The sequence below is a fragment of the Physeter macrocephalus genome, chromosome 19 (assembly GCF_002837175.3).
Source record: "Physeter macrocephalus isolate SW-GA chromosome 19, ASM283717v5, whole genome shotgun sequence".
In the NCBI taxonomy this organism is placed as follows: domain Eukaryota; kingdom Metazoa; phylum Chordata; class Mammalia; order Artiodactyla; family Physeteridae; genus Physeter; species Physeter macrocephalus.
In genome coordinates this window covers 3846214-3861854 of record NC_041232.1, presented here as the reverse complement: position 1 = coordinate 3861854, position 15641 = coordinate 3846214, and the positions used below count along the sequence as shown (strand labels likewise).

Sequence of the window (15641 nt, the reverse complement as noted above, 5' to 3'; positions counted from 1 at the left end):
GTTGCGGGGCACAGGCTCCGGGCGCGCAGGCCCAGTGGCCGTGGCTCATGGGCCTAGCCGCTCTGCGGCATGTGGGATCCTCCCGGACCGGGGCACGAACCCGTGTCCCCTGCATCGGCAGGCAGACTCTCAACCACTGCGCCACCAGGGAAGCCCCTGTCCTTCTGTCTTTTTGATTATGGCCATTCTGATGGGTACCTCATTGTGATTTGATTTTTATTTCTCTGATGGCTAATGATGTTGAGCATCTCAATGTTCTTATTGGCTGATTATATATCTTTTTTGGAGAAGTATCTAGTCACATCCTTTGTCCATTTTTAAATATGGTTAATTGTCTTTATTATTGAGTTATAGGAATTTAAAAAATATAATCTAGATACAATTTCCTTAGCAAATATGCAAATATTTTTCCCATTCGTTGAGTTGTCTTTTCACTTTCTTTTTCTTTTCACTTTCCTGATGATGTCCTTTGAAGCATGAATGTTTAATTTTTTAAAAAAATTAATTAATTTTGGCTGCTCTGGGTCTTAGTTGCAGCACATGGATCTTTAGTTGTGGCATGTGGACTTCTTACTTGTGGCATGCATGTGGGATCCAGTTCCCCAACCAGGGATCGAACCCCGGGCCTCCTGCATTGGGAGTGCAGTCTTACCCACTGGACCACCAGTAAAGTCCCACCAATGTTTAATTTTGATAATGTCCAGTTTTCCTGTATCTTCTCAATAAAGGCATATCTTAAGCCTTTTCTCCTTGCATGTTGGAAAAAGTGTTTGATCTACCCTGGCATTTGGCCTTGGTTCAGGACCTCTCATCTGAGGATTTACATCTTTTAGTTTTGAGAAACTTCTTATTTCTTTGATAATTTCTTCCTTTTTCGTTCTCTCATATCTCTCTGGAATTCCTGCTAGTTATATATCTGATCCCCTGGATTGAGCCTTAGATTTTCTAACTTTATTTCCTTTTGTCATTTTCCCCCCTCTTCCTATTTCTGGGACATTTCTTCAACTTTATTAGCCACCTTCTAATGTTTTGATTCTCCTATATCTTTCTTGTTCTTTTTTTGTTTTCTTTTAAATAATATCCTTATTTTATTCTATGTGTATATAATATGTTCTCTTATCTCACTGAGGATATTAATCATAGAGTTTTCTTTTTTGTTGGTGGTGGTTTTTTCTTTTCTTTCCCATATTGTCTTTGTTTACTCCAGAATTAAAAAAAATTTTATTATGAAGAATTTCAACCATGTATAGTATGTACCTATCGCCCATTTTCAAAAATTAACTCATGAACTATCTTCTTTCATTTATATCTCTGCCACTGTATTATTTTTGCTTTGTTTTTTATTTTGAAATAATCTCAGTCTTCAGGGAAGTTGCAAAAATAATACAGAGAACCCCCATATACCTTTATTCACATTTACCACTTTTTAACTTTTTTGCTTTTTTTTTTTTAAATCATTTTCTCCATGATTGTCATAAGATGGGGGTTATCCAACTCTACAACTCCCTCCACATTTGGCTCTGGGCATTTTGTGTATGGATAAGCCCTCCTTTCTACCCAGTTTATCTATCTGTTCATCCTTTTATTGTCAGATTGGACTCATGGATTCCCATTTTGTTTAATGTGTTATAATTTATTACTGTCCTTAATTATTTTGGTGCTTAAATTTATCATATTTTATCTGTAAATTGTTCTCTATATTCTGTAAAAGACACAGTATGCTTTTAAAAGAACCAACACCACTATCACAGCAAAAAAAATGATAATTTTTAACTCATTAAAACATTAAGTTTAAAAAATTTTAAGTTTAAATTTCTTTTTTTTTTTTTTTTTTTTTTTTAATGGTACGCGGGTCTCTCACTGTTGTGGCCTCTCCCGTAGCGGAGCACAGGCTCCGGACACAGAGGCTCAGCGGCCATGGCTCACGGGCCCAGCCGCTCCGCGGCATGTGGGATCTTCCCGGACCGGGGCATGAACCCGTGTCCCCTGCATCAGCAGGCGGATTCTCAACCACTGCGCCACCAGGGAAGCCCTGTTTCATGTTTTTTGACAGTTGTAGTTTGTTAAAAATCAAGATCCAGAATCAAAGTCCGTGCATTACATTTGGTTGATAAGCATCCTTTTTAAAATAATTTTTAAATTATAATTTTCTTAATTTTTATTTTTTTAAATTATTATTTTTTTGGCTGCATTGGGTCTTTGCTGCTGCACATGGGCTTTTCTGTTGCTGCAGCAAGTGGTGACTTCTCTTGTTGTGGAGCATGGTCTCTAGGCACGCGGGCTCAGTAGTTGTGGCTCACGGGCTCTAGAGCGCAGGTTCAGTAGTTGTGGCTCGCGGGCTTAGTTGCTCCACGGCATGTGGGATCTTCTTGGACCAGGGATTGAACCCGTGTCCCCTGCATTGGCAGGCGGATTCTTAACCACTGTACCACCAGGGAAGTCCCAATAAGCATCTTAAGTCTCTTTTAATGTATAAGTTTTCCTATCTTTCCTTTGCAGTTTATTTATTGAAGGAACTGAGTCGTTTGTCCTGTAAAGTTTCCTACATCATCGATTTTGCTGATTTTAAAGTCATTTTTATTTGTCCCTTGTATTTTTTGTAAGATGGTACTTAGTTCTAGATGACGCTTGATGATATTTAGATTCAAGTTTTTGGCAGGAATACATCACACATAGTGGTGCTTCCTCAGGATTCCTTTGTTTGTTTTGGTCTCATTCTTTCTTTTTCTTTCTTTTTTAAAAAAAATTTTTGGCTGCACTGCGGGCATTCGGGATCTTAGTTCCCCAACCAGGGATCAAACCCATTCCCCCTGCATTTGAAGCAGAGCATCTTAACTAGTGGACCACCAGGGAAGTCCCATGTTTTGGTTTCATTCTTTTTTGTTGGAGGTCATTTCCAAATGTCTTGTGATTCTTGACTGTCCATTCATACTTGAGTGTCAGCAACTGAGAAATTAATCGGAAGCTTCCAGTGTCTGAGGCCGACTTGTCAGTTTGTGTGCTTTTCTCTAGGGGCAAGCCTGCCTTTTCATTGATGGAGGTGGGGCACAGATATCTTTATTTCAAAGTCTGTTAAGTCTTATCTTCTTTTGAGAAGACTCTTCCAGTCTTCTGATTGGGAGCCAAGAAGTGTAGCTGCCGGAATTCTGAATGGAGGTTGCGGGGAGGGAGCTGGATACCCTACCTAGCAGGGTTGGGGAAGAGACTAGGGGCCCCAAGTGCTCACCAAATAGACTTACATTCAGTCCCCTCCTTTGTGGCCTGTGACTTCAGTTCTGGGCGCCTTTCCTTGTTCCTTCTAGTTCTGAGTGCTTCTGAAATTCTGTTGGCCTGCTTCTCTTTGGTATCCCACTCTGTAGGTTTTTGCTTCTTCAAATCTGTTAGGCCAGTTAATTTTCTTCCTACTCGTTGCAAAAATTTGTGGAAATCTTTCATTTCCTGTGATCTCTTCTCCCATCTCTTGGACCTTATGGTTTATACCCTTTTATCCTTTACTGTCATCTTAGGAGGTCAGTCTGTAGGTTTACCTTGGAGTCCACACCTAATGATTTTTGTTTTTTTTGGGCTGTCTTTTATATTTGGTTATCATTATGTATATTCCAACTCAGACATAAGTTCATATTCATACAAATCCTTACTGAGATCAAACTTATGTCCTGGTTTTTCCAGTATTTATGTATCTCACGTGTTAGTTTCCAGACAGTGTTTTAGGTCCTGAAAATACAGTAATGAGGAGATCAGATATGGCTCCTGTTTTCATGGAATTTATATTTTTTATTAAAAAATTTTTTTTAAATTTTTGTTTGCGTTGGGTCTTTGTTGCTGCACGTGGACTTTCTCTAGTTGCAGCGAGCGGGGACTATGTTGTAGTGCATGGGCTTCTCATAGCAGTGGCTTGTCTGTTGCGGGGCACAGGCTCTAGGCGCGTGGGCTGCAGTAGTTGTGGCATGTGGGCTCAGTAGTTGTGGCTTGTGGGCTCTAGAGCACAGGCTCAGTAGTTGTAGCACATGGGCTTAGTTGCTCCGCGGCATGTGGTATCTTCCCGGACCAGGGCTCAAACCCATGTCCCCTGCATTGGCAGGCGGATTCTTAACCACTGCGCCACCAGGGAAGTCCCTGGAATTTATATCCTAATAGGGAAGGCAGATATGTAAAGTAATTAGAACGTTGGCACAGAGTGTCAAAGGAGTCTTTGACCGCAGAAAACATTCCATAGCATCATATTAAACCTAAGGCAGTGACCCATTTATTATAGCAGTATTTCACACCAAAAAAAATCTCTATTTGAATCATCTTTCAGTTTAATTTATTTACAGAAATAGTCACTAATTGTGACTTTTGTTACTTGGAATGTATTTCCGGAAAGACTAGGACATAGGTTTGAGCTCAATAAGGACTATTCATTTTGTATGGATAAACTCTCTTTTCTGGCTGATTCCTTGTCTAATTGTCATTGAAATATGTGACCTTGATTATAAGGGGTAATTTCATTCTTTTAGAATTAATGTCTCATGAATGCATCACAGTTACTCAACACAGGATGTGTCCACCCTGTTAGCTTTCCTCCACCACATACTTAAATTTTCCTCCTTTGTTATACTACTTATGTTAGTTTCTAAAGGCTGCTGTAACAAAACCCACAAACTGGGAGGCTTTATTTATAAATAAATAATAAATAAATAAACAAATTTTTTATCTCATAGTTCTGGAGGCTGGAAATCTGGAATCAAGATGTAGGCAGGGCCATCCTCTTTCTGAATGCTCTGGGGAAGGATCTGTTCTGTGCTTTTCTCTAGCTTCTGGTGTTGCCAACAGTCCTTGTTGTTCCTCGGCTTGTAGACCCATTACTCCAATTTCAGCTTTCATCATAATATGCTGTTCTCCTTGTGTGTCTGTGTCTTCACATGGCATTCTCCTCTGTGTGTGTCTGTCCCTCTGTCTCTTCTCTTTTTATAAAAACGCCAATCATTATTGGATTAAGGGTCCACCCTATTCCAGTAAGACCTCATCCTAACTTATATCTTAATTACATCTGCAAAGGCTGTTTCCAAACAAGGTCACATTCATAGGTACTAGGGGTTAGGACTTCAATATATCTTTCTGGGGGGCACAATTCAACCTACAGCATTGCTATTCTTTGCACTAAGAAATAAATAAAAACTATGTTATTTATTAAGTTCATAATGAATATTATTGGTAGACATTATCACTAAATGAAAATGAAAACTGTACACTGATCAAAAACTGCCTGAAGATTCTTATAGATAACATTGACAACCATAAATATTAATCTTGGAGTTGGGGGGGAATAGGAAATCTTGGCCTCTACTGGTGTTCTTATGAAGGGAAGTTGAAGGTCTTGGAGCATCACCTGAATAGGATGGATGAGTCAGTCATAACCTTTTTAGTGTGGCTCACTCTTCTCTCAGTTTTGTTTCTTAGAAAATAACTTTTAACAGTGCAATGAAAAATTTTGTTTTTAAATCAGTGACTTCCCAGGAATTCCTTGGAGGTCCAGTGGATAGGACTCTTGCCCTTCCACTGCTGAGGGCAAGGGTTCGATCCCTGGTCGGGGAACCAAGATCCGGCAAGCCACTCAGTGAGACCCAGAAAAAAAAAAAATCAGTGACTTCCCATGTTCATCTATTGTTGAATTAAGAAGGAGGTGCAGGGCTTCCCTGGTGGTGCAGTGGTTGAGAGTCCACCTGCCGATGCAGGGGACACGGGTTCGTGCCCCGGTCCGGGAAGATCCCACATGCCGCGGAGCGGCTAGGCCCGTGGGCCATGGCCGCTGGAGCCTGCGCGTCCGGAGCCTGTGCTCCGCCATGGGAGGGGCCACAACAGTGAGAGGCCCGCGTACCGCAAAAAAAAAAAAAAAAAAAAGGAGATGCAGGAGACTAGAAGCTGATGTGTAGCTGTTGAGAAATGTGGCTCCTTAGAGGCTTCAGGTAAATTACTCTCATTCTACTTTTTCTTATAGTTAGAAGAGGAAGATAAAAGACTTTTTGATTCATGAAGAATCTGCTCATTGAGAAGTGTGTATCAAGCCACTGGTTGAATTTTCATCAAAAAGGAATTAAGCGGAGAATGGAGAGGAAGGTTGATTCCAGGTGAGTGATGGGACTTGACAAAAAAGATAACTGAAACTATGGCCCATATAAAAGCCTGTAAATATTTTATGTGTGAAAATAATAAATTTTTTTAAAGTAGTTTTTTCCTAAATCATGAGTAGTGAGATAGGAATTTTGGGTAACAGTTTTTTGTTGGTATTTTGGGTTTCTCATCTAGAGTATAGCATATAATGCACATTTCATACTTTATGTTACAGTCAAAATCCATTTTGAGTGTGTGGAGATATCTATCATTGAAATTTTGACTTTGAGCTGAAATAAGGATGATTTTCCTGAGAAATTATAACATCGAGGCTAGCTAGTATATCTTTCTCCTACTTTTGATTATGATTGGTTTCAGCCTGCTTTAAGGTTCTTTTGATTCCAAATAGGAGACTCCCAACTATGGCTTGCCTAGGAAAAAGGAGGGAGTTTATGAGAAGGAGACTGCAGTTTACTAACAAACCTCAGACTCACAGTAGCGGGCCTATGACTTGCAGCTGGCCCTTCATGAGTATCCTGCCCCCTAAGAGGGATTGGTTCAGGGGTGTGCATGTGACCGCATGGGGCCAATCAGAAGTTCTCCTCTAAGGCCGAGCCAGGCATTAAAGAGAGAGAGAGACCCACCTAATGGGTTGCTGTGGCAGCTTTTTCAGTCTCCACCCTGCATAGGCAATAGGCGACCCTATACTGTAGGAGTTACGCAGGTCAGCACACTGAGAGAAGCAGGAAGAGCTAACAATTTGAGACACCGTTCTAGTCCTTGCGGCTCTGGTTCAGAATTCTTCTGAAGTACGTGAGCTAGGGAATTACCTCTTTGTGCTGGCTGTCTTCAATATAACCATCCAGATCTAATCTCCACTCGTGTATCCAGTGCTTCCCATTGGATTTGGCCAAAGAGGTGCTCTGGCAAGAGATAGTGAGGAGGGAGAGAGGAGAGTGAGGCCAAACTACTTATCCCCTTGGCTCCCTCCTTGCAAGATGCCTTGGGTTGGCTGTGTCCCTCCGCTGAAGCCCACAGTACCTCGTAGGTAGCCGACTTTGTATGACTCTCCTGGATTCTAGTGATTATTCTCTCTTTTATCCCTTTGGGCCTAGAGGTGGTACCACCTTCGCTTTCACCAGCTTCAGGTTCCTGCACTTTCCCTAGTGGTTCGTCTACGCCCATACCTTTGTTAATATGCCATCCTCAAATTATCCTGTGTTTAGTATGTCATCTGTTGTCTTTTGGGACCCTTGAGCGTTTTTATCATGACTGGTGTTGGGTTTTGTAAAATATTTATTTGGCATCTATTGAAATGATCATATATGGTTTTTGTCCTTTTTTCTATTAGTAAGGTGTATTACATTAATAGATTTTCAGATGTTAAACTAGCTTTGTATTCCTAGGATAAATCCAGCTTGGTCATAGTATTTGTTATATGGTTTTTGTATGTTGGGTTTGGTGTGCTAATATTTTTTGATCATTTCTGTGTTTATAGCCACAAGGGATATTGGTCTATATTTTGTGTGTCATATCCTTGTCTGCTTTTGGCATCAGGGTGTGATACTGGCCTAAAAGAATGATTCTGGAAGTGTTCTGACCACTTTTGTTTCTGGAAGAGTTTATAGAGTACTGGTATCATTTATTTTTCAAATGTCTGATAGAACTCATCAGTGAAGCTATCAGGATCTGGACTTCTGTTTTTAGGAAAATTTTTAGTTACTAATTCAGTTTCTTGTTATAGATCTATTCAGAGTTTCTATGTATTCTCTAGTCAGTTTTTGTGATTTGTGTTTTTCTGGGAATGTGTTCATTTTCTCTGAGTTGTCTAATTTGTTGGCATAAAGTTCATAGTATTCCTTTATAATTCTTTTAATTTATGAAGGGTCAATGATAATGTCCTTTCTTTCATTCCTACTTTTGGTGATCTGTGTATTTTCTCTCTTTTTTCTTGGTTTTAGCTAAAGGGTTATCAATTTTGCTGAAGGATTCCTGTTGTTATACTAACAGCAGTTAATTTGAGTTGGGTTCCTATTGCTTGAAACCTAGGATCCTAACTAACATACAGAAGTTTTTTTATAGAATCGACTAGGTCTTGGACAAGGTGGAAGCCAAGTAGCTGGAGAGACCTATTCAGCAGTGTTTGGACCCTTCCTCCTGAGCAGTGCCATTTTTGTGCTTCACCCCCCACCTCCTGTTCAGACTGTGTCTCAGCTCAAAATTCAGTCCTGGGAGAATTAATCTGGTTCGTCCAGCGTGAGTCAAATTTCTCCTGCTGCTCTAATCAAGTGGGACTTGGAGGAGGGTCATGGGGCTCCCAGCATAGCTGCTGAGGTCCTACCCCTGCTGATCCTACAGAAGAGGGATCCATCCTTGAAAGCTGAATCAACACCCTGACAGTATTTACCAGTGATCCACAGAGTACTCGTCAGGCCTGCCTTACTTCATCTTCTGAAGCAAATTAACCATGGCCTTAAAGTGAAGCTCTGTTTCCTCAAATACTCTGCAGCTTTAGGTTGGGGAGCCTTGAGAAGGGAATGAATTCCCTAGGTATTCTGCTGTAAAGCAATCTGAGATCCCCTGTTGTGAGTCCTATAGGACTCCTTGGAGTTCCTTGACTCTCCGTGAACTTTCCTTCTACACTGCATGTGCCAAGTATTCCTACCCAACTCTTTCCAGTTCCCTACTCCCAGCTAATTTCTACTCATATTTCCAAACTCAACTCTAATATGATCTCCAGGAAGCCTCTTCTGACCACCCTATTCCCACCAAGTGTGTACATTCCTATAACACCCTAAATTTACCTTTTTCTTAGCATTTAACGATTGGTATTCTCATTGTCATCTCAATACACCATAAGCTCTTGAGAAACTGTCTTTTATAGATATTGGGTGTGTGTCAGTGTCCTATGCTTGCTGTAAGCTATCAATGTCTTGTTTTCTCATTGTAAGACATGAGAAACACATTGAATACATATTTGTCTTTGTAACCCCCGGCCTTGCTATGTTGCTGGGCGTATATTCACTCAGTCCTTGATACTGAGTGAATAAACAAACATTAAAGGATACACCTGCCAAGTAAACAGTCAAATGAATTGGTCAGTGCATGCCTTCCCCTTGGCACTTTTTTGTTTTTCTAATTTTTCTTAATTTTTCTAAAATTGAAGTATAGTTGATTTACAGTGTTGTGTTAGTTTCAGGTGTACAGCAAAGTGATTCAGTCATACATATATATATCTATTCCAGATTCTTTTCCATTGTAGGATATTACAAGACATTGAATGTAGTTCCCTGTGCTATACAGTAGGTCCTTGTTGTTTATTTTTTATATAGTAGTGTGTATCTGTTAATCTCAAACTCCTAATTTATCCCACCCCCCCCCTTTCACTTGGTAACTGTAAGTTTTCTATATCTGTGAGTCTGTCTCTGTTTTGTAAGTTCATTTGTATCATTTTTTAGGTTCCACATATGTGTATCATATGAAATTTGTCTTTCTCTGTCTGACTTACTTCACTTTGTGTGATAATCTGTAGGTCCATCCATGTTGCTGCAGATGGCATTATTTCATTCTTTTTTATGGCTGAATAATATTCCATTGTGTATATGGAATATAAACATCTTGTCTATCCATTCATCTGTCGATGGACATTTAGGTTGTTTCCATGTATTTGCTATTGTAAATAGTGCTGCTGTGAACATTGGGGTACATGTATCTTTTCGAATTAGAGTTTTTAAAATTATTTATTTATTTTGGCCGTGCTGGGACACGGCACGCGGGATCTTAGTTGTGGTATGCGAACTCTTAGTTGAAGCATGCATGCAGGATCTAGTTCCCTGACCGGGGATTGAACCTGGGCCCCCTGCATTGGGAGCGTGGAGTCTTACCCACTGGACCACCAAGGGAAGTCCCTCAAATTAGAGTTATCGTCTTTCCCCCTTGTCACTTTTGGATGAACATTTTCAAATTCTGTCTTTCTCCTCACTTCCATTTTTCTGTATTTCTTGGCCAATCATAGTCCTCCCATTGACATTAAAAAAAAAATTGTATTCCTATGTTTTTATTCTCCTCCCCCATTCTTCATGATTTTTGGATTCCGATACTGTTTTTGAAGTGCCTTCTGTTTCATATTTCTTTCCATCATTCTGCCTTTCCTCTGTTCCATAATTTAATTTAAAAAAATATTTATATATTTTTATTTTATTTATTTTATTTTTGGCTGCGTTGGGTCTTCATTGCTGCACATGGGCTTTCTCTAGTTGCGGTGAGTGGGGGCTACTCTTTGTTGTGGTGCACGGGCTTCTCATTGCGGTGGCTTCTCTTGTTGTGGAGCATGGGTGCTAGGCATGCAGGCTTCAGTAGTTGTGGCATGCAGGCTCAGTAGTCGTGGTTCACGGGCTCTAGAGCGCAGGTTCAGTAGTTGTGGCGCACGGGCTTAGTTGCTCTGCGGCATGTGGGATCTTCCCGGACCAGGGCTCGAACCCATGTCCCCTGCATTGGCAGGCGGATTCTTAACCACTGTGCCACCAGGGAAGACCAATTTAACAAATTTTATATGCCTACCTACTATGAGTGCCCGGCAATATATTAGGGGCTCAGTATTATATATTAGCAGATAAAAATAGTCCCTGTCATCAAGAGGTCTTCCGATGGGAAACAGGCACATATGTACATAGACAAATCTGTGGTTTCAGTTTGTGATCTCTTCCTTTAGGTGTTAGAATAACTTAGATTTCTGGGGCCACCTGACTTACACCAATGTTGGTATCTTTATGGTCTTTAAATTTCCAGAGCTGTAAACAGTTCATCTGCTGCTTGATTCAATAGCTGGTGAGGAGGAGCTCAGAGTCCGATGAAAGGAGAGAGCAGTGGGCAGGGATGACTTTAGGCATGGGCTTCCCAGTCTGACTACCTGTTTGATTATGTAACAGGGCTTCAAGAGGGCACTGTCCCAGCATACCTTACGTGAATTTGCTGTTTCATAGGCTCCTAACGTTTTAGAGCCTCTTTCATTTTTATTTTAAAATGAGTGGGATGAAAGTCTTATTTTTAAAATTTTTGTTTTATTTTGAAATAATTTAAAATTTAGAGAAAAGTTGCAAGAATAGGACAAAGAACCTTTCTTCTCCCAGATTCTCTTGTTAACATTTTACCACATTCATCTGTCTGCCTGTTTGTTTCTCTCTCTCTCTCTCTCTCTCTCTCTCTCTCTCTCTCTCTCTGTCTCAGCATTTTCATTTCATTTGTGGACATGTGCAGAGGGGCAAAAGATTTTACTCACTGATGCACATGCTCCCAGCTGAGGTCAAACAAGACAGTGTTCTGCCTTTTTGTGTCAGCTCATACTTTAAGCAAGGGTCCTTTTCCCAGTCTGTGTAGTACCACGTTTTCACAGTTTTGTGCTTTTTGTTGACAGTTTTGCTATTTAAAGTGGCCCCCAAGCATAGTGCTGAAGTTCTGTCTAGTGTTCTTAAGTGCAGGAACGCTGTGATGTACTTTATGAAGAAAGTGTATGTTAGGTGTGAGTTTTGTCCAGGCATGAGTTACAGGGCTGTTGGCCGTGAGTTCAATTTAATGACTCACTATATGCATTAAATAAGGTGTCTTTAAACAGAAGTACACATAAAACAAGGTTCTGTTTTGATTAGTTGATGAGAATGTTTTTGAAGGCTGGCAGAAACCTAACCATGTATTTTCCCTTAGGGGCCATGGTTCAGTATATTCACTAACTCAATGTTTATGGACTTTATAGAACTTACCGCAAATAACGAGAATCAACTATATCTATATTTCCCCCCTCCCCTGGACCATTTGAGAGTAAGTTGAAGCCAGTTGTCCCAAAAATGTTATTTATAGCAAAAAGAAAACAACAAAATGTAAGAAAAACTTCCCTTTTTGTTCATTTTGTACTTTTAATCCCCTTTAATTTGGAAATATTTCTCAGTATTTCCTTATCTTCCATGACCTAAGCATTTTTTTTTTTTTGTGGTACTTGGGCCTCTCACTGTTGTGGCCTCTCCCGTTGCGGAGCACAGGCTCTGGACGCACAGGCTCAGTGGCCATGGCTCACGGGCCCAGCCGCTCCGCGGCATGTGGGATCTTCCCAGACCAGGGCACAAACCTGTGTCCCCTGCATCGGCAGGCGGACTTTCAACCACTGCGCCACCAGGGAAGCCCGACCTAAGCATTTTTGAAGAGTTCAGATCACTTACCTTTTATGCATATTTCTCAGTTTGGGTTTGTTCAGTGTTTCTTCATGATTGAACTCAGGTTGTGCATTTTTGGCAGGAAATTCGCAGAAGTGATGCTGTGTTCTCAGTGCATCAGTAGCAGGAGATTTGGTCCTATTACCATTGATGTTAACTTTTTATTTATTTATTTTTGGCTGCGTTGGGTCTTCATTGCTGTGTGTGGGCTTTCTCTAGTTGTGGCGAGCAGGGGCTACTCTTTTTTTTTTTATTTTTTTAAATTTATTTATTTATTTTTGGCTGTGTTGGGCCTTCGTTGCTGTGTGCGGGCTTTCTCTAATTGCGTCGAGCAGGGCCTACTCTTCGTTGTGGTGTGCCGGCATCTCATTGCAGTGGCTTCTCTTGTTGCGGAGCATGGGCTTTAGGCACACGGGCTTCAGTAGTTGTGGCTCGCAGGCTCAGTAGTTGTGGCGCACAGGCTTAGTTGCTCCGCGGCATGTGGGATCTTCCTGGACCAGGGCTCACACCTGTGTCCCCTTCATTGGCAGGCGGATTCTTAACCCCTGAGCCACCAGGGAATCCCAGGGCTACTCTTCTTTGTGGTGCGCAGGCTTCTTACTGTGGTAGCCTCTCTTGTTGCGGAGCATGGGCTCTAGGCACGTGGGCTTCAGTACTTGTGGCACATGGGCTTCAGTAGTTGTGGCACATGGGCTTCAGTAGTTGTGGCACGTGGGCTCAGTAGTTGTGGCTCGCAGGCTCTAGAGCGCAGGTTCAGTAGTTGTGGCGCACGGGCTTAGTTGCTTAGCGGCATGTGGGATCTTCCCGGACCAGGGCTCGAACCCATGTCCCCTGCACTGGCAGGCGGATTCTTAACCACTGCGCCACCAGGGAAGCCCGATGTTCACTTTTATCACTTGGTTAAGATGATGTCTGCCAGGTTTCTCCACTATAAAGAAATGAATAAGTATCTTGTGGCGAGATATTTTGAAACTACATTAATAGCCTGTTTCTCATCAAACTAGCGCCCACTTGTTTTCACATCCATTGATGATTCTTGTCTGAATCAGTTGCTACTGTGATGGTTCTTAAAAGTTAATTAATTGCATTCTACTGCAAAGTAGAGCTTTCCATTCTCCCTCATGTATTTATTTACTCATATCAGTATTTTGTGGATTCGTATTTTATTTGGTGGGTTTTAATCTATTACTGCCGAAATTGTCCCATATTTGGCCAGTGGGAGCCCTTTCAAGCTGGCTCCTGTGTCCTTTTGACACACCCCTGTCATTCTTTGATCATTTCTTTACATTTTGACCCATTAAGATATTCCAGGCTCATCTTGTATTTTCCTTGTCTCAGACCTGAAAGTCAGCTATATTTTCAAGGACTGCTGCTTTCTCTTAGTTGGCAATGGTATTTTATTTTATTTTGTTTTGTTTTATTTTATTTTTTTTAGAGACTGCTTTCCTAGGGCCCATTACTTGGAATACTAGTTGGCAGTGGTATTTTATAAACAATATTTGAGCTATCGGTTTGCTTATTGCTGATGGGATATTGTTGCCTCTAGGTATTTCCTGCAGGCAGATCTCTGACATACATTTTTTTAAAATCTTGAGTTCATACCAATAAGATGATCTCTTAATGTTTCTGGAATGGGATTAAAAGTCATAAGTTTAGTGTTTAGTAAAAGTGTGTAGTTTCATATTGTTATAGTTGTCACATAATCTGAAAATCATTCCTAGTTTTTTACGTAAAGGAACCTGTTTCCAATTTGTAAATGATTCCCGTTAAAAGACACATTAAAAAAGAGTGTGTTAGGACTAATGACTCCAAGGTACCCTCCAGCTCTATAGCTCCTGCTTAGAGCAGAGCCAGCAGTACCCACCTCCAGAGAGGGTGGGTATTTCTGTCAGAGATTGGGCTGCTTATTGTCCTTGAAGGGGAGTTATTATCATTCCGTCTCAATGAGCTTATATGTTTAATTTCACTTGTATGTTAAAAAGTATTTGCGTCACATGCAGAGATAATTTGATTCTCTCCTTTCTCCCTTACTCCTCAAATTTAAGGTCTTCAAGGGATGGTGCAGTTAAGAAACCTTATTCTCCAAAGATAATGTCCAAAAAGAAGTCTTCTGCCTTTTCTGGGATCTGGAGTGAGATACCTAGGGCCAGGCACCCTGTACAGTATCATCCCTCATATGCCTGGACCCGAAGGGGCCGGCTAAGAGAACTGCGCATCAGGTGAGCTTGCGAGGGGTCCCCTCCCCTGCCTCAGTGACTTTTCCATTGTTCTCCCTTGTTGGTTAAAATGAGGGGATGATTCTTATTCTCTTATCTCAGTTAATTGGAGACCTTGCTGACTGTTCTTCATGGCAGAATGTTCAGAATATTTAGGAATCTGCTGATGTAAAATCTGTCACTGAGTGTTTTCATTCATGGTCTCCAGTTTTGCCCCACAGTGTATAAGCTATAAAGAGTCTTCCAGAAGAAGTCTAAACATAGTCCAAGAAAATGATCATTTTCTGCTACTCTTGATTAGGTCTTTGAAAGGTATCCTCTTACTCATTCAACAAAAATTTATCAGGTGCCTACCCAGCCAGGTGTTATGCTAGATGCTGAGCGTACAAGGTGAATAAGACATTCCTGGTCCAAGACCTCATGACAGTGTAAAATCAGGTAGGCTTGGCAGACTGTTAAACAAGCCACAACAGCGAAGCATGATAAGTGCTGTGAGAAGGGAGGATGTGGTGCCATAGGCCACCTGGCAAGAACAGCCATGCCAGCGTAGCCAGCAGTGACTTCCTGGAGGAGGTGGAGTTTAGCCGAGTCCTGAAGGATAATGTAAGAATAAGCCAGGTAAAGGGCAGGAGGAAGAGCATTCTGAGCTGAACGTGGAGATCAACTGGCCAAGACAAGCCAGCTTTTTCTGTGTGTTCCAGGCACTGTGCTAGCTGGGGATGCTGTGAGCCATGGTCCCTGCTCTCAGGGGCTCACAGTGCAGAGGGAACAACAGGCACCCTGCGAGCCTCTTCCTGGGATTTGGTGTCATAATGTTACACTAGGGGTTGGAGCAGGGGTCTGAGAGTACCAAGCTACTTGCTCTGTTTGGTTGGGGAAGGTCCAGGAAGACTTCATGTAGGAGTGAGCATTGAAGATGAGCCTTGGTGGGTAAGTGGGCATTTGCCAGGTGTTTTAGGCAGGAAGAATAATACGCACAAAAGCACTAGCATGTACTTCCTTTTGCTCATCTCTGAAATCTTCATCAACAAAATGCTTTATATTGAAAGTATTTTTAAAAAATAATCTGCTTGGGCTTCCCTGGTGGCGCAGTGGTTGAGAGTCCGCCTGCCGATGCAGGGGACACGGG

General features: G+C 41.4%; 1 protein-coding gene across 1 annotated transcript in view; it reads left to right on the top strand.

Annotated features, from left to right (window-relative positions):
• Positions 1 to 15641, top strand: part of LOC102974591 (protein SFI1 homolog) — a 78760-nt gene that overhangs the window by 2456 nt on the left and 60663 nt on the right. The window contains exons 2-3 of the mRNA XM_028480526.2: positions 5981 to 6110; positions 14342 to 14515. Coding sequence (XP_028336327.1) covers positions 6013 to 6110; positions 14342 to 14515 — 272 coding nt within the window. The 5' untranslated portion in view covers positions 5981 to 6012. The remainder of the gene's footprint in view (positions 1 to 5980; positions 6111 to 14341; positions 14516 to 15641) is intronic.